The 22193-nt window shown below is 40.5% G+C and overlaps 1 protein-coding gene across 9 annotated transcripts in view; it reads left to right on the forward strand.

Moving 5' to 3' along the window:
- mcf2la (mcf.2 cell line derived transforming sequence-like a) overlaps positions 1 to 22193 on the forward strand; it is a 37837-nt gene that overhangs the window by 1923 nt on the left and 13721 nt on the right. For 2 of the 9 annotated variants that reach the window (XM_077512268.1, XM_077512275.1), the window contains exons 1-7: positions 1699 to 1899; positions 15240 to 15323; positions 16588 to 16702; positions 18101 to 18191; positions 20929 to 21042; positions 21161 to 21277; positions 21374 to 21523. In XM_077512268.1, the coding sequence (XP_077368394.1) occupies positions 1776 to 1899; positions 15240 to 15323; positions 16588 to 16702; positions 18101 to 18191; positions 20929 to 21042; positions 21161 to 21277; positions 21374 to 21523 (795 nt within the window). In that variant the 5' untranslated portion in view covers positions 1699 to 1775. Of the gene's footprint in view, positions 1 to 1698; positions 1900 to 4055; positions 4180 to 7875; positions 8118 to 12959; positions 13029 to 15239; positions 15324 to 16587; positions 16703 to 17248; positions 17480 to 18100; positions 18192 to 20928; positions 21043 to 21160; positions 21278 to 21373; positions 21524 to 22193 lie in introns of those variants that run through there. The other 7 variants (XM_077512272.1, XM_077512273.1, XM_077512274.1 and 4 more) reach the window with 6 other exon arrangements.

A 22193-nucleotide genomic window follows, 5' to 3' on the forward strand; every position in this document is an offset into this window, starting at 1 on the left:
GTAGGTGTGTGAATTGCCAAGTACCTGACGATACGATCCGTATCACGATTCATAGGTCACGATTCGATCCAATACCGATTAATCCCGATATGAATTTACAAGTCGATTGTTGCGATTTTTTTTTTTTTTACTCAAATTTAGAAAATACCATTCAGTAAACTTGTACATGTACACTGTAAGATTTGTATGAAAATGTATTATTTATTGATCTCAAACTTCAGTTTTATAACTGTGAGCCACTGTATTTAACAAACAGGTTGTAACCTTTTTTCATATTAGAACAGCATTGAATTAAAATCTTAAGGCTTAATGTTCCATTAATATAACATTCTTCCATGATTAAGGTGTGAAAGTTAGACGTTTTGTTGAATATTTTTTCATCAAAAATGGATGTTAAAAAATCGATTCGGCTGCCTATTGAATCGATTCGAGAATTGCGTGCTTTAGTATCGCGATATATTGCCAAATCGATTTTTTTAACACCCCTAATAAATAGTGATGCACGATAATATCGTTGGCCGATAATTATCGGCACTTATCGACCAATTTGACGTCAAGCAGATAAAACAGATAATAGAGAAACCTGCCGATAATTATCGGCAATTTGATTTCATACAGATAAACCAGATAATAAGAAATCCAGCAATAATTATAGACATGCCACGTTTGTTGTGGTTGTGGCTCATATCAATAAAATTCAGCTTCATGGTGTTTTACATACATTGAAACATTGTGCAAAGTTTAGACAATGTTTCAATGTATTTGTTAGACTTATAGTAGGACTTGAAAGTACATTTGTATTCAAGTTAATTTTGCAAACAATTATCGGCTTACTTATCGGTTATCGACATCGGCACTTCTAAATTATTGGTTTATCGGTATCGGTTGAAAATAGCATTATCGTGCATCCCTAATAATAAATAAACTTTTGGGGGGGGTCATGACTGAATAAAATTGAGAAGCACTGAACTACAGTATGATGCCATTCTGTGAAGACAGCACCAGTAAAACACAGCCTCTAATGCGGGAGCAAAATAATTTTTTGAGGCAGCAATCAGTGGGCTCCGATTATTAGTTTGTTGGGCCTCCTTCGATAGTCTGCTTGGAAAACTGAACAACCGCTGACGTGAAGCCACTCAAACCTTGTCATGTCATGTCAGTCCACATGCCAGTCACTCTTCTTCTACCCTCTCCAGTTCGCCTCCGGTTTGTTGTTCACTTACGTTGGTTGATCTCCTTTGCTCTGCTGCCACCTGCTGGTCGTTTGTGTAATAACTACCATTTCTGCAACCGTTCTTTGCAGTTGAGAGGCTGCATCAAAGCCTTCTGTATAGTCTAGCATAAAAAAACAAAACAAAACAACAACGTATAAATACGTCTTTGGGACACTTACATAAAAAACGTATTTACACGTTATTGGGAGCAAATGAGTTAATACTTTAATTATGGAGTTGTTTTATTCCATTGGCGAAATCAGGTAGTGCACGTAACTATACAGTACACTCTGTAAGTTGGCAGTAATTATTTGCTTTTTTTTTCTGGAACGGAAGGCGCCAGTCAATCTTCCGTCGTGCCCAGAAGGGCGGTTTGCAAATTCATTCGGTACGTTAAGTTGAAAGGAGGCGGTGGGTGATGTCAGAGGACAACCTCCTCCTCTCTCTTCCTGTGATAAAGCCGACCAGACATTAAGAAAAATAAACATGCACAAACAGCAAGCGGTGGGCTAGTACCGGGCTAGCCGAGCCATGTTAATATGACATCAGTTGACCGGGACCATGTCCATGGTGGAGTTGATACAAGAGGTTCAGACTTTGTTGAGTCGACTGCTTCACGGTTTGTCTTTTGGCTCACATGCTGGACATGCATCGAATATCACCGGCGGCCATCATCCCACCTCAGGTCAGTGTTGTCTTTGCCTTGTACTGTACATATCATGGAAACGACACAAATTAACACCTTCAGATTAGCCGCCATACAGTCGTTTCTGTAGCAGTTTGTGTTGTACTGCCACTGGTACGCGGCAGCTTGACCTTTTAGTAACTGATTAGATTTTGCAAGTGGCTAATTGCTAACAGACTTTATGGCTTTATACGCCCGCATGCAGATTTGTGGCTCATCTGACTTGCCACCACAGGTTGAGCAATCAATTTGACTATATGAGAAAAGAATAAGGTCGCAGCCGCACAAGCAAGCGCGTTTGTACTGTTTATCATGAATTGCTGTCTTTGCTGTGGAGGAGCGGGACAAAAAAAGAAACCAGAGTACTCGCGGATCGACAAGACAGGTGAGCGTGGACTTACATTACGTTTCGGGTCACGAGTTGATATGGTTACAGCCGACGCTGAATTGTTACATGGGAATGTTTATCTTGCCGAATCCGTGTTTTCTCACGGTGCATGAAACCAGACAGGCCTTAGGACTTTGCCTTGTTTTGTTGGGACATTTTGTGTTTGAGCATTTCTAAGTAAACAGTGCGCGATCCCTTCGGGCAACTGATGTGTGTTTTGAAGGCGCAGGCGAATCATTCAGTAGCAGTAGTTTGGTATCGAGGTGGAGCTATGCTAATGCTAGCACTTTCCACTTGCTGGCTTATGGTCACTTGAAAGTACATTCAAATTTTGCAGTTTAAGTGGAGGATTACTTGGGCTGGGTATCGATTCAAATTTCCTCAATTCGATTTCGATTCACAAGAGTTGAATTCGATTCGATTTCGATGTTTCCCCCCCCGTTTCGACTCAATTCACCTCAGTTCTAATCTAGAAATCTAGAAAGATTTGCTTTGATTTAATTGTACCTTTCAAGTGAGCCTGAACTGTAATTTTGTTCACATACTAAACACGTAAAACAGTCCGCATGAACAGATATCGTGTACATACATGTAATCAACTATAAGTGTCAACATCAGTCAAAAACGTGGGAAAGAAAACATGGAAGTAATAAATAAATAAATAAATAAATAAATATAATAATAATAATAATAATTAAAATAAAATCTGAATTTTGTCACTTGAAACTTAGTGTAAATACAAGCTTGCATGTTTTTAGTAGGGATGTAACGATATCCAAACATCAAGATACGATATCACGATATGAAGGTCACGATACAATAATTATCACGATATTGTGGGGGCGTTGGCGATATTTAAAAAAGATCACAATATTTTAAAAGAGAGCTCATAATAAAAAATAAAAAAAGCGAGAGCAAGGTAACCTCAGTTCAATTCGATATTAATTATGAAACATCAATTCTTAAATAAAAGACATGATAAAAAATTTGAAAAGGAACAAATGAAATTTTGCAGCCGCAGTGACTGGTTAAATGATTTATTTAATGAAAATAACACGTTATCAGTGAAGTGTTACACAAACATTGACATCAGCATGGATGAGATGACAATGTTTCCATAATTCTAATCCAATAATTGTAAATATAAGTTACAAAGATTCTGAATTGTCTTAAAGTGCTCTAAGTCAGGTCTTTCATAAATGTAAGAAAATACTTTCAAATTCACGTGAACAGTAAATTTCAAGAAAACTACGACGGGGAAAATGGCCTTTAAAATTAAATTTTCTTGTTACGTTAGGGGGGAAAAAGATATTAAAACAATCAATTGATGGTTTTAATAATCGAAAAGGAAAATCGATTATATATATATATATATATATATTTTATTTATTTTTTTAACCCATCCCTAGAAATAGCTTATCCACATCATTGACTGTGCAATGAGCAGATCGCATGCTCACAGGTGCATGTGTCTGTGCATGTGTCTGTGTCTGTGTTTGTGTTTGTGTCTGCATGCGAGTGTAACGTGGGATCAGGGATGTGTGTTTTGGGGTCAGGCCACAAAATGGAACTGCACATCACCATGTCTCATTTGGTCTGATACTTATCTGCAGAGCAGCAGGGAGGCGGGGAAAAAAAAAAAAGGAGGTGTGATCACGCTAGTTTGACAGGTGTAATTGTGCAAGGAGAGCGAGAGACTGCCGGATGCATCAAATGCAATAAGGAGTGCAGGATAAGTTGGGCAGTACTTGTTTCTTAACCTGTGGCGATGAAGATGGGCACCAAAGAGGCGAACGGTGGGAAGGAGCATGGAGGTGAGCGGTTTGTCTGCATCTCACTGGCGGAGATGGAGAGCTACTACAGATACAGCCGGAGCTGTCAACAGCTGCATTGTAAGTCTGTTTGCCTTTTGTCTTATTTCACCTACTTCCACTGTTGCCTCAGTGTGCATGAACAGGAGAACAATTTAGTAAGTGTGCAATCATGGCCAACAAATGAGCTGCTGTCTTTTTAATGATGTCATCCGTCACCCAGGAGCTTGACTTGTCCAGCTTTTAAGGTCTTCAGGATGTGCTCATTGAATTTGAAAAATAATTTAAGCTGCTTTTTAGTTAAATATACCCTTCAAAGCCCTGTCAGCTCATTCGAGTTCTCCTCTTCAATGTTAGACAACATCAACCACAAAGCGACGATTGGGGTTTGTGGCAATTAAAGTTCAAAATGTTTTGCCACAGATCGCATTACATATTTTTACAGCCTGGGAGGAGAACAGCTGGTTCTGAGAAAGTACCACATCCTTGTTTATTCAAGGTGGTTTGATAAGACATTTACATAAATTGTGTGTGCCTGTCAGTGAGTGTGTGTGTGATGATAGAACCTGTTATAGTGAGTATATTTTTGGACCTCAATTGCTTGCTAAGGCTACTCTGATCCATTTCCTTTGGTCTTTATTTAGAGCGGATCTGTGTATTTTTAGTATTTACTACAGCACTCTTGCACATGTGGTGCCACTTAACAGCTTCTGACTCGTCTTACCCCGGGTTTTCACTGGATGCGGTTGCGGTGCGGTTGCAGTGCGGTCCGGCGACGCAAGCAATTAGATTCCATTCATTCGAATGGTGCAGTCTACACCGCTTGCGGGTGCGTTGCGTGTTGACTGCGGAAGGCTTGCGGCGTGCCGCAAGCCTTCCGCAAGGATAGCCTATTTTCTATTTTTGCCGGACGCCGCAGCGGTAGGCCTCCGGCAAATGGCAAGCTAGCACAAAACACATCGAGCGCGACAGGAAGACCGAGGCAGTTTAAAAATAAATTTCCGGTTACCTTTCAGAATAAAATACTCGCCAGCTCCTATTTCGCAAGTTTTTCAGCAAAACGTGACGTGGGCGTCGCCGGGCCATGTGCTCATTCACGGTTTAGACACCAGCGAACATGGACGAGGAGAGGTTTATATTGGAGGTGGAAAACCACAAAATAATATATGACACGGCACATCCTTTTTATAAGGACTGTAATGTATTGTGAGTTTGATGTTCGCGATTGCTTGTTGTGCCCGTCTCGCTTGCCGTACTGAGCGGCAGCCGGACCCGGAAGACAGAAATAAAGAGTGGACCCGCACTGACCCGACTCTCGTTATTAATATACTTTACAAGGACAACCAAAAAAAGGATGCTGCATGGAATCTCATATCTTTCTGCTTCTCTGTTGAGCAGACTTTCTGTATGTTTGTCGTTGTGAAATGCCACATGATCGCGCGCGCGCGGTCCCGCGAGACACATTGGGAAGTGGGCGGCGACGGAGCTGCCGGACCGCAGCTGTGCGGAGCCGGTGTGGATTGACAAAAAAATTGACCCGTCCGGAGCACGCAGTCAAGACGCACCGCACCGCAACCGCACCGCAACCGCATCCAGTGAAAACCCGGGGTTAGTGGTGCTCTGACATCTGTTACTGCCATACTGTATAGTGGCCGAACCGGAGCGACTTAGGATGTGCAGTGCAGATCTATGCCTACACCTACAATCTCTAATAACAATATTGAGGCACTTGCTTGCTAATACAAGCACACATTGATCGCTTCACAAGCAAATTAGGTTCCCCTTCATCTGACAATTAGCATAGATATTAAACATCGAAGGCCAAAACATCCCTAATGAAAATTAAATTGCACTAATAAACTCGCCACTAGAGGGTGCTAGAACTGCACAAATGGAAATCAATCTGACTTTTTTTTAACAAATGTGTTCCTTTTAAATATTGTGAACATGACGACGACGATATCGTGGCAGTTTTAATATCACGATATCACGATATTGCCCTTATTGGGACATCCCTAGTTTTTAGCGCTCACATCGGGCAATGTTTATTTCACGACAAGATGTTGAACACAAAATAGTTATTTGTGTTCAGCACTTCTATCCGCTTCTGTCTCTTGATAATCAACCTGCTGGCGGACTTTTAAAGGAAAAAAAAAAATCAATCGTTGCTTTCTCTATAAGTCTCTAATACTACAAAGTCGCCTGTTTATAATAAAATTGCAAGAGGATATTGCTTGTGACTTGCGCAACCAAATCACCTGCTCATAACTGATTCCAGTGTGTGACCTTCCCATATGTTTGTGCGTTGTGTATTCATATGTGGCGTTGGGGACACTTCCTCTTTCATCGAAACAAAATCACAAGATTGGTCACACTGTGTTGTTCATTATTTCAGTTACTTAATCGGACATGCTTCCATCATGTCCAGTAAGGCGCAAACGTATTTGACCACCTTTGAATGACACATTAGTCATGTTGACATAATACAGTAACTAACACATTTAACAGGATTTTTTTTTTTTTTTTTTTTTTTTTTTTTTTATAGCAACGTTGAGGGGTGGCATACGTATATTGGCATGGAAAAGCTGATTTAGTTTGGTCCAAATCTGGAGACAGGTGGTTGACAGCTGCTGGGTAAAGGAGAACCCATTCCCAATTATGCGCACTCCCCAGATCAACATTTGTCTAATGATCTCTTCTTTAACCGTTCCACAATATCAGTTTGGTAGTAAATTCAGTGACAACACAATAGCAAACAACCAACCATGAAACCATAACCTGCCGTGTGTGATGAATGAGCCTATTTCCTCTGCCGTCCGAGTTGCCTCTCAATTGGCGTCTTCCTGTTTACCATCCATCGACCGGCAGCGGAAGAGTATCAAATAAATACATTTCCTATATTCTGCTACCCACCCCCCTCACACACACACACAGACACCCACACGTCTCCTTTACATCCCGTGGACGCATGTCTGTCTGTGTTCAGATTTAATCCACAATGATCTCATTTCAGTGGAAAGATAGAAATATTTCTCAGTGGGTGGTTTAAACATGATGTGTAAATATTTTAATAAATGACCACAGAGTGAAAACAAAGACAGGAAATAGGCTGCAGTAAAAAAAAAACCCAAAAAAACAAACAAAAACCATCTAGCTTTGTTTTTAGTGTCATTTGTTTAGGCCTAATCCTAATCCCAATCCCAAAACCACGAATATGGAAACATGTGTTTATGCAGCATGTTCACTCTGAGTGATTCTGAATTCAACGTGCACGTAAATGAATTGACTTTACCGTTTCATTTGAATAACATTTCGACTTGGCTGTACGGCTCAAAACTGCCAAAATTCAAAATAAATAAATGACTAAATAAATAAATGCTGAAATAAATAAATAAATGACAAAATAAATAAATAAATAAATGACTAAATAAAGAGATAAATAAATGACTAAATAAATACATGTCTAAATAAATAAATAAATACATGACTAAAAGTGAAAATAAAAACGGTTTTATTTCAATTTATATTTATTTTTTTAGATACAATTTTAGAATTATATATTTTTTATATTCATTTTTACTTTCACTTTTAGTCATTTATTTATTTAGTCATTTATTTATTTCGAATTTTGGCAGTTTTGGTCCTCCATAGCACTGATGCTCTTGTGCAGAAACGGGGTAAAATGTGAAACTGGGGGCGGAGCTTCTGTAGCTCCGCCTACCAGGGGGATACTTTGTATTCAAGTGTGTGTGTGCCACCACTGTGCCGTGACAGCTCAGTGAGCGGCTTCAGCCCTCAGCTGTGCAGAAATGGACTGCCGGTGCCGGAACTTCCACTGGGATGTTCTCTGACAGCATGCGGCTGTGTGCGGGGGTGCTCTCGGGCGTGTGCGTGTTTTTTTGTGTGTGCACGCATCGGAGAAAGGGTCAACTAGGTCCCAGCAATCATGGCTGTCAACCGAGTATCTCAACTGTGCTTTGACATCACCAGGCTTTGGCTGCAACTGAAGATGATGACAGGTAGAGTGACTTGTCAAAAGTTCACACGTTGTTTTTTGTTTTGTAGCTTTTTTTTGTTGTTGTTGTTCCTAATAGGTGCAAAACTGGCATCAGTGTTCTGGGTAGTTTGTATGACCATGCTAGTATGCTACTTTAGTTTAAGTTAGCCACCTGATAAAAGTGGATGTTTCACTTGTGCATATTGAAGTAAACAAATCAAAAAATATTCTTACATATCAATAATATTAAGTGCTCCCATATGTTAGGAAATAAATAAAGCCCAATCTTTATTTGCTGGCATGTCTTGCGCTTGTTAATCTGTCCAATGGAGTGTGATGGTCACAGTTTACTTCTGTAAGATTTTGAAGTGGAAATCCAAACATTGTGGTTAGGGTTAAGATGAGCTAATTAATTTTAATGGATTTTTTTTTCGGTCTATAATGCGCAAAATGTGACAAAATGTAGACATGTAGTATGTAGGAAATGGCTATCTATGAACGTGGGCGTTATGGGCTGTGATGTCATTGCTTTGCTCAGCGGTACCTCGGCAGTTGTCAGGAGGTGCCAGGACTCAAACTCAAACACATGAGCTTCTGTCACCTATCTGGCAATATTGTTTGCCGTTGTTTTTTTGTCAGTGTTATATTTGAAAGGAACTAAAGTGTCGCCTTCGAAGTTCGCACTTAGAGTGGAAATGAGCCCCCCAAAAATTCTTGACAATGTTTAATGCAGTCCTAGTCTAAATATGTTATTCTGTTTAATATTGTGCTAGCTAAATATGAGTAAAGCAGCAAAATAAAGCCATTTTTTATCCATCTCAGGGGGGCGGCCATTTTGCCACTTGCTACCTACTGAAGATGACATCAATGTTTCTTGGGTCTCAGGTAACAACCAATAAAAGCGCAGCTGCACAAAACAGGAGAGCTGTGATTGGTTGTTGCCTCAGCCCTGAGCAACTGCGATGTCATCTTCAGTTGACAGCAAGTGGCAAAACGGTCGCCTCATAACTCATATTCCACAAATGTAATATTAATCAGTATGTCATGTTTAGACTAGTGAGGTCACATACAACATATTATTGTCAACAAATGTTGACTTATACTTTAAACACCCTGTACAGATTGTTGGAAAATCCACAAATGACCTCATGTTGCTCCATGAGGAATAATTTTTTGAATCAGCTGATCATCGCTCAATGTTCCCTTAAGGCGAATGTGTCAAGATCCGGTCCTCGAGGGCCACAGTCCTGCATGTTTTCCAGGTTTCCCTACTCCAACGCACCTGATTCAAGGATCAGGATAATTATCAGGCTCCTGCAGAGCTTGCTGATGAGCTTAAATATGAATCAGCTGTGTTGAAAGGGGGAAACCTCCAAAACCCGCAGGACTGGGGCCCTCGAGGACTGCAGTTTGACACCTATGCTTAAGGCATAAGGATCTGGATTAGGATAATGAATGAAAGAACATGACTTGCCTTTTGTCATCATCATTGATTTTGTTTCATGGTAGCATTCTGAAAGCATCACTCTCCATCAGCCTTACATAATACAAAGCATGGATTTTATCCAGAGGTTAAAAGCATATATTGAAGCAGTGTTTGCGCTTGTGTGTGTATTTTAGGGATGTAACGAGAAGGGCAGTATCGTGACATCGTAATATTAAAACTGCCACAATATCGTCGTCGTCATGTTCACAATATTTAAAAGGAACACATCTGTTAAAAAAAGTCAGGTTGATTTCCAATTGTGCAGTTCTAGCACCCTCTAGTGGCTAGTTTATTAGTGCAATTTAATTTTTGTTATGGATGTTTTGGCCTTCTGTGTTTAAAATATATGCTAATTGTCAGATGAAGGGGAACCTAATTTGCTTGTGAAGCGATCAATGTATGCTTGCATTTGCAAGTAAGTGCCTCAATATTGTTATTAGAGATTGTAGGTTGTTTATATGCATTGCTGTTATGTACAAAAGCACAATATTGTGCTTTTTTAGTATGAGCTATTTTTTATTTATTTATTTTTTTACAATATTGTGACCTTCTTTAAATGATTAATTATCTTATCGTGGCCTTGATATCGTGATATCGTATCGTGATGTTTGGATATCGTTGCATCCCTAGTGTATTTATGTTTTGGCCTATGCACAGATAGTGTTTGTGTTCTTCCTGTTGTTCTCCTGAAACAACATTGAAACAAACTATTATTTGCGTTGAATGTCAAATTGTTATGCATATTTGTGTGTGTGTGTTTGCTATTCAGACAGGTAGCCTAGCCCTCACACACTCTCTCAAAGGCAGTTAAGATATTGGTGCTTGCTGTTTACTTTCTGTTTTGCCAAGTCAGGATTAGAAGTGCTGAGCTCCCATAATGCAGGCTGGAATGTGAGCTGTGCTGCATGCATGTCGGACGAAGTGTAATAACGTACGGCAATGGGGGTTGTAGTGGACTGCATTTGCTCCTCAAGGAGCTACTGAACACCTGCATCCACACAAGGCAGAGGTGTCCAAACTGCTGCCCAGGGGCCATTTGTGGCCCACCATCCATGTTTCAGCGGATATAAATGAAGTATTTACGACTGAAATTAGACCATTTCTCTCGAAAGCACTGTGGTGAATAAAGGTAATTCAATTTTAGAAGCAAAACTCATTTCTTCCACTTTCTGCTGGGTCAAGGTCTGATTTATTTACACAATCTCGAAAGTTTAATAATTGTTATCTTTAGGGATGTTTGTACGACAGTTTTTCCAGACCGTTACAAGTATTGAGTACTCAACTCTTGAGTAGTAACTTTTTTTTTTTTTTTTTTTTTTTTTTTTTTTTGAGGAGGAGGAGGATATTTGCTAATCAGTGGCAACTTTTTAATATTGAGTATATCTATAATATATATATATATATATATATATATATATATATATATATATATATATATATATATATAATTTATTTTTTTTTGATCATCTTTCGGGTTCACATGTACCCTTTGGCAGCACAGAATAACTCTGGTTGTTTTTCCTCTATGTCTTATTTTGCGGATCCAATCAATGATGTCAATGACTGCTTGCGCAAATTATGACATTACTGTCGATCACTGATCTCGCATAAAAATGCCAAATAACGTCCGATTGCAACAATCCAGGCGATCAAATTGGCATAAAGCCCAGTATATAATTTTTGAAGAACACAGTCGACACTGCTCTGACCTATGGAGTCAGAATGAATTTCCCATTCAGGTACTATTACTAACCTTTCAGCAGATGGATCACCTTCCCCTCTCTCAGGCAATTGTTGACCTTTTGATTAGGACACGTTTAACTTTAGCACTGCACTGCATGCGCTGCTGGTGTCAGGTGCATTTTGTTTTTTTCACGACTGTAGAACAAACTTGTGTACTAATAGTCATCACTTGTCTATAGTTTGTCTTGTTTAAAGTTGTTCTCAGTTATATTTGGCTTTCTATCGTAATAACTAATAAGATCAAAGTCATCTAACACTCAGTCAGACTTTTGCCACTGCTTTAACTGTAGGGCAACTCATTCTTGAATGTGCATACCTTTGTTTTTGTTTTTTCATTCCACTATTTTTTCCCTCCTCAACAGTTTGACAAGCATCACTTCACGGCAGCAGCCAAATTATCCAACTCAACCACAAACCAATTTGCAGCTTGGCACTCAGTGTGCTTTGTAAATATAAAATCTTTTGTGACCAACCTTTCTGGCTACAATTTTCCTCTTATCCCTAATTCTGTCTTTGGGGTTGGCAATGGACGACACGACACGACACGACACATACACATTCCACATCGCTGTCGGCCTGGGTGACCCACTTTTTTGTCAAGCATTTTGTGTGTGTGCGTGTGTGTGCGTATCGGTGACAGATGGCATTTTGGTAAAGCCTCACCGTAATGCCCCATAATAGAGCTCTGCTTCACTTACAAGAGTGTGTGCACACGCAGCTGCACAGTGACTGGTAAATCCTGGCATTGCTACAAGCCCGCACGCGTGTGTTGAAAACGCAACTGTCCATTTCTCTGTCGGTATTTGACGAGTGGACCCCTGCGGCGTGTGCGTGTCATCCTTACTAACATACTGTACATGCTTTTGCTTGTTTGCGTTGCCCTCAAGCCGGATTTTGTGCTCGTCTGTGTACATGGTGGCCGAAGCAGTCCAGCTTGTCGGGACTTTGAACTTTGACTGGCCATTAGCATTTGCAGCCATTAACAGCTGGCTGCTGTGTTTGAACTGGCAGTGTGTGTTTAGCAACAATTAAAAGCTGCAGGGAACAAAGGACTGGGCGTGTGTCTCGGTGGTTTGACGCTGTGATTAAAAGTATTGCTTTCATTGCCAGATACAGCAAATTGTTCTTGAATAAATGGTGTGTATTGCAACAAGATTAACGATATAACAGTACAAGGTAGCTGTTGTGGGTCAGTAAAGCAGTCTGTGTATTTTTATTTATTTATTTATTTATTAGTTTTTATTTTCCCCCTAAGAGAGAGCTCAGAATTGTTCATTCAACATCTTAACATCATTGCTCTCTCTCTCTTTTATTTTTATTTATTTTTTTTTATGTCTTTTGTGCGTTTGTGTGTGTGCGTGCATGTGCACATGCGGGTAAATACGTGTAAATTTATACTCATTAATTCACCTAAAACCTAATAAAAATGCCATTACCCTTCACCTTAACCGGATACTTCAGAGTCTCGCCAGAGTCTTGAAGTTCAGAAGGTCAGGAGACCAGAGGAAAGGTCAAAGAAAAGAAAGATAAATCAAAGTGAAATCCAGCACTGACTACACACCTCCACATCCACAATCCACATGGTTACAAAATCAGAGTCTTACGCCAACCCCAGAAACCTCTAAATTTCAACAGATTAAGGAGATCTCAAGAGACCAGAGCAAAGACTAAAGAGAGGAAGGAGGGAAGGACAGATGAACCAGAGTGAGTAGTCTGTGTTTTTTATCCTCACTGCCAAAACACATGGATTTGCGTGTTACTTCTGTCGGGTGAGGGTGGATGCTTGTCAAGTGTTGGAAAGTTTGACGGTGTTGTTGAGCCGTAGTGGAAACTAGTGTTGTTCCGATACCGTTTTTTGGCCCCCGATACCGATTCCGATACTCAGCGTTACAGTATCGGCCGATACGATACCTAAGTTTTTTTTTTTCCTCAACATGAAAAAGCTGTCCTGCCATTGGTTCAGAGCATTCAAGGGCCAATAGGATATCTTAGATCGGCATGCAGTGAACATGTCACATATCAATGAATGTTGTGCACCAGCAAGACACAAAATGCTGCTTCCAAAATCCTATATTAGCTTTGAAATTAATGGTATCGGCATGTTACTTGTGAGTACTCACCGATACCGATACCACTGTTTTAATGCAGTATCGGCACCTCTGCCGATACCAGTATCGGAACAACACGTAGTGGAAACGCATCAGAAGTGTCAACAAGCAGCGGACCAACACATTAAATATGTAGGCATGTGTAAAGAAATCCTTTCCTGGGTTACGCAATTGACAAGCACCTCCATACTCTCCTCCTCCTCCTTTACTTTCTCAGCCAAAACACTCTTTTGGGAAATAAATCATGGCCCTATTTAAATTAATATTTCCTTCCAGGCATGCTCGGATGTTTTATTTCCTCCTAAGCCTATGAACAAGTATGAATGAAGTGAGGAAGGGGCATCCGGTTGGGGGGGAAGGGTGTGAATAACGTGGAGGGACATTCTTTTCTCTGCTCCCCATAATCGCTATTTGAGTGGCCCACTTCCACTGCGTGTGTGCGTGCGTGCGCGATTGTGTGGTTTCACTAGCCACAGTTTGTCATTCAACAGAGTGAATGCAGGCACTTTTAGAGTTCTGCAAAAAAAAGACGCCTGCATGTCTGATGTCTCTCTTTGCAACTTCTATTTCGGAGTTTTTTTGTTTTTCTCTAGAATGCTGCGTTTGACCCAAGTAGCACTGGTCTCGTCAATGTATTTAAAATAACTTCAGGAGAGACAAGTAAGGCCGTCCCACAAAAACAAATCCCAACCTAAAGTATGAGCTGCTAAAGTCTACCTTAACTGACCAGCCAAAATTCATGTAGGGACATACAACAAGGCATGTGTGCTTATATAGCAGTCTTAGTCTGCTGTATACGCTAAGCTAGCAACCAACTGCAATGAGCCATCATGTAGCCAACAAACTGAACACATGCGTAAAAAAAGCCTGTACTGGATTTTCCACATTTCTTAAAAACAACTCTTTACAAATTGCTCTTAATTGTGTACATTTGTTTCACTCTCGTGTAGTACCAGATAATTATAGCAGAGTGGTTGCTGTTGGTCAAATTAGAGGCTTCTGGGCTTTGCTGGAATGCTTGTGGTCTGTTTAAAATCTGCCAATGGGACCTGCGGCTGTGCCACGTCTCCAACTTACCATCGTTTAAGTCAACTTCCATGTGTTTTACTACTTTTCCTGTCCTTCCTCCTTTGCCTAGTGGCTTCAGCACATCTATTATTTATTTAAAAAAAAAAAGACATTAAGCAGGTAGCCTTTTTTTTTTTTTTTTTTGCCTCGATTTCTCTAAGATTGCTGGTTTGAGACTTCTACGCAGTCATAAAAGTTCACCAAAGGTTTTATTTGTGACCGTCAAGTTACAATCTACGCGAAGGTAGGCTACCCTTTTGGTTGATTGTTGAGCTTGTGGGAAGCATATTCCATGTTGACATGAATGGGCTGGGAGGTGAGAAATGACACAGTTGCGTGCTGAGAGTACTTTATAATTCCGCAGTCTGGCCACCAATCAATGCTATGTTTTATGGTAGAAATAATGACTGTTTATAAAATGCATCAATAAAAATAACAATTGATGTTTCAAAACTTTTGATGATATTTGAACTTTGTCTGTATATTTTGAGAACATCTGTTTACACGGCATGCTTACCCCCTACTCTGACCGGTATTTTTTGGTATGGTGCTTTGGATGATGAGTCCGACTCACGGCGGCATGTCTTCCATATTATACATGTGCTGCTATTTTATTAAGCTTGGTCTGAGACAAAGCGTACATTTTAATGTGTTTATGTACAATATTATTACTCACTGGTGATGTATATAACGAACTGACTTGAAGAATAAAAACATGCGCGCAAATGTCTCTTCCCAGATGAAGTTTTGCAGACAGAAGATCTTCCACTGTGTGCAGCCCAAATTGGCAGTGAACTCGGGAAGCAGTTTGCCACCCTACCAGGTCGGTTTGTTTTCTCACTCTTCTGCACTGTACAATCATGTGGCCGCATACAGACAAATGCCGTCCTTTTGCGTGACGCTTCAAACTTTTGCACTCGAGATGTGCGCAGCGAACCACACAGTCGTGTTGGGTTGGGTTGCCATGACGATAACGACTGCTTCATGACGCTATGTGAATAATTCATCACTGTGATTATCTGCTTTGCAACCGGAGCCACTAGTTAAAAAAAAAAAAAAAAAAGATTTTCTTTCTGCTGTCGAACCGCTAAATCAGGGGTGTCCAAACTTTTTCATTTGAGGGGCACATCCAGAAAATCAGAAGGACCCAAGGGCCACATCATGTTATGAAGAGAAATTGGGTTTAATCTTAAAAATTGTACAAATAATTTATTTGTGCTTTTGCATATTTAGAAAAATGCTACAGTATATAAACCAATTTATTTGTAATATGGCAGGAGGGTTATTGTAATCGTTTTGGAATTTTTCATTTTAGTTAGTTTTTATTAGTTTTCAGGGTGATTCTGTTATTTTTATTAATTTAATTCTTTAAAAAATGCTTAGTTTTAGCTTAGTTTGTTAGTTTCAGTATTAGTATGAGTTTTTTTGTGTATTATTTGTGCGCAATATTAAAAAACACCATGGGCGCAACGTCATATGAAGGTGCTTCTCTATTGGCTGCTGCTAGATGACGTCACTTCTGTGTGACATACTTTATTTTGGTTTATGTCAAACTAAATCTACTAAAAATCACATTTAAAATCATCCCCAAAGGCTCATGCATTAAATTAATTACCAAAGATTAAAACAAAGGACATGTTTGCTATAATTATAGTTAATTTTAGTTAGTTTTGTAAACATAAAATGTAGTTTTCAGTTAGTTTCGTTTTTTAAAGAGCATTTACGTTTTTATTTTATTTCGGTAACAATATTGTTTTTTGAATTTTAGTTTTAGTCTTTTCATTAGTTTTAGTGAACTAAAATAACCTTTAATGGCACCTGTTTTTCGATACCCTTCCTTCATACTTTGACCATCTCCAAACATTTTTGTTTATTTTATTTGAACTGAGTCTAATGCCATTTTTAGCATATGGCGCTGGGCCACTGAAAAATGGACGGTGGGCCGCAAATGGCCCCCGGGCCGTAGTTTGGACACCTCTGCGCTAAATGCTCAAGTTTCTGGCCCAGCAAAGATCAGCATTACGCTGTCATTGGTGTGGTTCACTGTGAACGCAACTCTTGCTTGATTTTCCCCTGTCTGCCCGCAGGGGGCCGCGGGACTGATGGCAGCCCCATCGTCATCTTCCCAGAATTCCCAACTTTCAGCGAACTGGAAGAGGACGAGATCAAAAATGTGCTCAACTACCTCACGACTGTGCCCAGGTCAGTTTCACGTTTTTTTTTTTTTTTTTTTTTTTGCCTGTCGGTAATACCGTCTTACACCAACAGATGACAGCGCAAAACCACAGCGCTGCCTGAGGGATGACATCACCGATGGTTTAAAAATAGATCCGAGAGCCGGCATAAGAAAGAAGGAAATAGATATGAAAGATAAAGCACCGAATTTTGTGTAAGGAGTGTAGAACAACGTGCATTTGCGTGGATCGTATAAATATATATGCACACCTATGTGTGTGTGTGTCATGGGTGCCTTTCTGTGTATGTGTTTTTGTTTTGTTTTTTTCCCTTCTTGCGGCGATTGCTCTTCATATCCTGCACCCATCGCCGAGTCCCCTCCCTTTTCCCCACTTGCTCTTTGCACCCAACTGCCGATCTGGCTTCTCTCTACAATGCTGATTGGCTGTGGGAGAACAGAAAGATGCAGAGCTCTTCTGTAATTGGCTGAGTAGGAGATGCTGGTGGATGAGGAGGAGGAGGAGGAGGAGGAGGAGGGGAGGAGGAGGGGGGGGGGATGCTCTTGAAGGATGAGAACAGTCCCCCTCTCTTCGTCTGCAGGCTGCAAACAGATGATCAGCGATGCAGGACAAAATGGAATAACGGAAGATAAAGGAATATATAACATTGGATTATTGAGGATGTACGTGATTTTTTTTTTTTTTAAGGACTGGAATTAGATGGATGATTGTCTTTCATTGAGCTGGTTTGGATTTTGATCATTGTTGGAATGGATTGAAGATTTACTGCTGCTGCATTCGCCAGGTAGCATTACGCTAACCTGCATGCTCGTATGTGCTCATTACCAAATTAGTAGACACCCCACTGGGGGAAAAATATAGATAGTGTTTATATATGATATAGTATATAGAAATTTAAGTTCACATTGCGCGTTGTTGTGTTTTTGCTCGTTTGTGCATGAGCAGGATTGGAGCTGAAATGCTAATGTCCAGCCAGACCTTTACTGAGAAGGCTGGCTTTACACACACACACGCACACACGCACGCACACGCACTGACACCTGCATTATCTTGATGAGATGTCTGCATATGGCACTGTCCTTGGACTGGATGGTGATATGGTTGCATACATACACAAAAAGGCAGAGCCAAGCCAAGGTTGCCATGGTGATGATTTTGAAGGGTTTCAATCGCTGCAAATTGCTGATTGCAAACATTGTTGGCAGCAAGTTATCAAAACATATGCTCCCTAAAGCATTTGACTCCCAATACACACACACCATGCATGCACTTAAAACCCAAATAAAGCCAAAATAAAATGACAACATGAAATATTTATAAATCTACTCGACTTAAAAGGGCTCGCGGGGAAATGCAATGCGAAAATGCGCGACTAAAGAAACAAACGTGTTCTTCTCTCTTGCAGCATTGCCGCATCAGGAGTCGGATTCATTCTAGTCATCGACAGGCGACTGGACCGATGGGCCGCTGTAAGGGCCACCCTGCTTCGAATCGCAGTAAGACGCTCTATGCTAACGTGTGTGTGTGTGTGTGTGTGTGCGGTATGCGTTGTGCGAAGCCACAGAGGGTAGCCTAAAAACATGCTGGTTGTTTGGATGAGAAGTTGTCTCTCTTCTCACAACTGTGTGAATTCCTTTAGCCTGCTAGCCTACTTCATCTGCAGGTCAGTGAGCACTAGAACAGAGAGCCCAAAGGGAAATGCGTCTGTTAACCACCATTAAGCAACTCTTGCTCATCAGGGGATGCATCTTTAGCATAGCACATACATCTGTCGTCAATATGTTTATACTGAGCAACACTGTTGAGCTTGTTTGGTGTATGCATATGTATGCTAATATATGCTAATTGGACACCAAAGCTCACCAGGCCCCGTGTTCCCCCTTACAGCACAATCTCTGCACTTAAGAGGATTATTACTGGTCTATTACATTTATGTATAAAATGATAACCTGTTTTTGTTGTTGTTGTTGGTAAGATTTTTTTTTTTTCAGTCACCTGAAGGTGTCTGCCTGCTTTGTCACCTAGCCATTAATAGCTCTCAATCTGTTGCCCAGTGAAGGTCTCTTCCTGTCCCATGAGAAGCTCCACTGCTCAAGGTCATTGAAGGTCACCTGCTGTTGTTATCCTGCTGGTGATAACGAATGAGGAGAGGCCAGTGTTGACATGTAGATACAGGGATGGTGTTGGCCAGATGAGCAGCGGTGCCTGGTTTCCGCCAAACGTGACATCTGGCATTAACGCCAAAGAGTTCAACGTATGTCCCGTCAGAACAGAACATTTTGTTTCATTTTGCACCATTTCTTCAGATATCTCATCCTCTTGGATGATGGAGTGCCAGAGTTCTGATTTTGCAACAGTTTCACTCCCAATTAAGCTTGTAAAGACGTCTCAAGGATGAATTGGAAACGGGGTGCACCTGAACAATCTTGAGAATCAGGAGAGCCTTACAAAGTTGACATGGCTGACTGGCAGAGTGGAGAAACTGAGAGATTGTGATTAGGGCCCGACCGATATGCACTTTTGGAGGCTGATGCCGATACCGATTTTTGGCAGGAAAAAATACCGATTACCGATTAATCTGCTGATTATTTATTAAAAAATATATGTAATACAAATACTGACAGCTAAGGCTGTTTGAAAGTGCTATATAAATCAAGATAACTTGACTGTTCCTGTGCTTTTTGGCCTCTTGAGGGCAGTGTGGTGCCATGCATCCATGGCATACGCACTTTAAGTGAGTACAGAATAAGGTTTTTCACACATTGGGAAGAATTTGTGCCTTTGCGTAGTGTTATCCCATCTGTTAGTTTGTGCCCCCACAAGATTTGTTTGTGGATATTCATTATTTGAAGGAAAAACACTCCCGAAGTCAATGCTAACTTCCTGTCTTCCTGTTAGCATTTGCTAACTTCCTGTTCGTGCTAGGCTAGCGATGTTTAAGAAACGAAGCTTATTTTGTATATACAGTGGATGTAATTCTTTATGTTGTGTGGTTTTATTTTACAGTTAACTCCAACTGTGTTGTCATTAAACAGCTTAAAGGACACTCAGGGACAACAGAATAACCAGAATAACATACGCTACACACTTGCTAGTTGCTAGGGCACTTTCACAGCGTCGGAAACTTCTGTTTTCTTAGATAACGTTTTAAGGGAGAAATAAACGTCCATTAGGCCCAATTTGCCGATTAATTTTTTTTGGCCGATGTTTGAATCCCAATAATCGGCCGATTATAATCGGTGACCGGTTAATCGGTCGGGCCCTAATTGTGATGCACATCAAGAACATATGCTGGCTGCTCTACAGTTCATCTGAAAGTTGTTTGTGTTTGAGGTCAGGGCAGTGAAGTTTTTCCACACCTTAACCTATCTAACCATCTTGTATTGTCACGTTGAAGCAGAAATTGTCTTTCCCCACTGTTGCTACACAGTTGGAAGTACAGATTTTTTTTCCAGAAGGTCTTGGTAAGATGAGGAGTGAACAACAAAAGAATAAGAGGTCTAAGCCTGATTGGAGGAAAAAAAGTCAATCTTGTGTATTTTAGATATGACTGCTCAGAAAAAGCAGCTGCATTAAAGCCCCCTTTGTCACAAAGGATAGTGGGGGGGGGCTGGAGCTTGTGGATTAGCACGTGGCTATCCTGCTCCCGGGAGAGCGACCGGCACATTGTTTGGAAGACAGCGAAAATTCTCGTCAATGACAGAATATAAATCAGAAACGATTATTCTAATTCTTATCATTTATTTATAAGAGCCTTTGATCTGATAGTCTGACGGCGTGTCTTGTGAGCGTGCACATCATTTGACGGCGAACGCGTGCTTCCAGCCATGTACTGTACGTGTCTGCATTAGCATGTTGAGGCAGAATCTGCATTGTCATGTTAATGTAACAAGGCCACTCGGAATTAATTACTTTTAATGAATTCCACTTGCGGGTGCGTCAGTGTTATTGTAAACATTCAGCTGATCTTTGCACTATGAAAAAAAGCGACATTTTGTTGTTGGTGCCTGTCACTTTCTCCGTCATCCCTCACTCTGACTTCATTGCGGCCTGGATCTTTTCCGAGGTGATTGGTTTCCATAGCAACGTCGTGCATTTCCTGACTAAGATGAATGTGTTTGTGTGGGTCATATTTTTGACCTAGTTTTTGACCAACTATTATTATTATTATTATTATTATTATTATTATTATTATTATTATTATTATTGATGGTGATGATGATGCTCCTCCAGGGCTCCTTCCCAGCGACTGTAAATTTGGTTCTGGTGTTGCGTCCCACTACTTTGCTGCAGCGGGCACTATCGGACTTCCTCTTCAAGTTCAACAAGGATGAGTTCAAGATGAAGGTGGGGCTTTTCTCCCCGTAATTGTCACTCCTGTGACTTCCCGTGTAATTTGGCCAATTTCTCTGCTCTGCTTGCCTCACACGCCACCGCCCGTTTGTTCCAATCTGCGTCCTCGCAGGTGGTCATGCTGAGTTCGGTGACCGAGCTCCATGCTTATATCGACCCAGGACAACTAACCACGGAATTGGGGGGTGCGCAGGAATACTGCCATGAAAGCTGGATTTCACACCGCACGGTATATACAACGCACACATGGGCGCACTCTCATGAGGATCACATCTTTTGTAAAAACGCATATACGTCACCAACTGTTTCTGCATTTCCGACGCAGGCAATTGAAGCGTTTGCTCTCATGGTGAAGACGACGGCTCACACGCTGCAGGCCTTTGGCACTGAGCTCGCAGAAACGGAATTGCCCAATGACGCTGAGGCCACCACCAGCCTTCTCCACTCGCATTCGCTAAAAAAAGACAAAATGAAGGTCTCTTTCTCCCTCTCAGAAAAACTTTTTCTCCTACTTAAGGACTCATTCTGGGTTCTGGAAAGTTGGATTGCTAATTGAGTAATGCTTAAAGCTTTTCAGTGATCATCAAATAGGTACCATATATGTTTTATGGGCTATTTGATTTGTTTTCTGTGATAATCAATGAGCGAAAAAAAAAAAAAAGTAAGATTAAACCTTAGAAGTGGTTCTATAATTCAATTAGGCAATTTTAGCTGAAAGTAACAAATTAATCAAGTAATTAATTAAGTAATTAATTAATGAATGAATTAATTAATTGCCCCATGCTGGCCCGAGTTTTCCAAAAAGTAAATTTTAGATGTTTATATGCTATTAAAGAAATTTTTTTTGTCATGTGGTTAATAGTGATTTAACGATATCAGGAATATCGTGATATTGCGATATTAAATATATCGTCATGTCACGATATTAAAAGCAGCAGATCTGTTAAAAAAATAAATAAAAAAATCAGGCTGATTCCCATTTGTGCAGTTCCAGCACCTTCTGGTGGCGAGGTTTTTTTTGTTTTTTGTTTTTTTTTAAGCGCAGTTTATTTTGCACAAGGCATGTTTTGGCCCTTCTATGTTTCAAATTCACACTAATGGTTAGATGAAGGGGCACATAATATGCTTTTGAGCCGAGTCAATAT

This window comes from Festucalex cinctus, chromosome 2 (assembly GCF_051991245.1).
Source record: "Festucalex cinctus isolate MCC-2025b chromosome 2, RoL_Fcin_1.0, whole genome shotgun sequence".
Taxonomy (NCBI): Eukaryota; Metazoa; Chordata; class Actinopteri; order Syngnathiformes; family Syngnathidae; genus Festucalex; species Festucalex cinctus.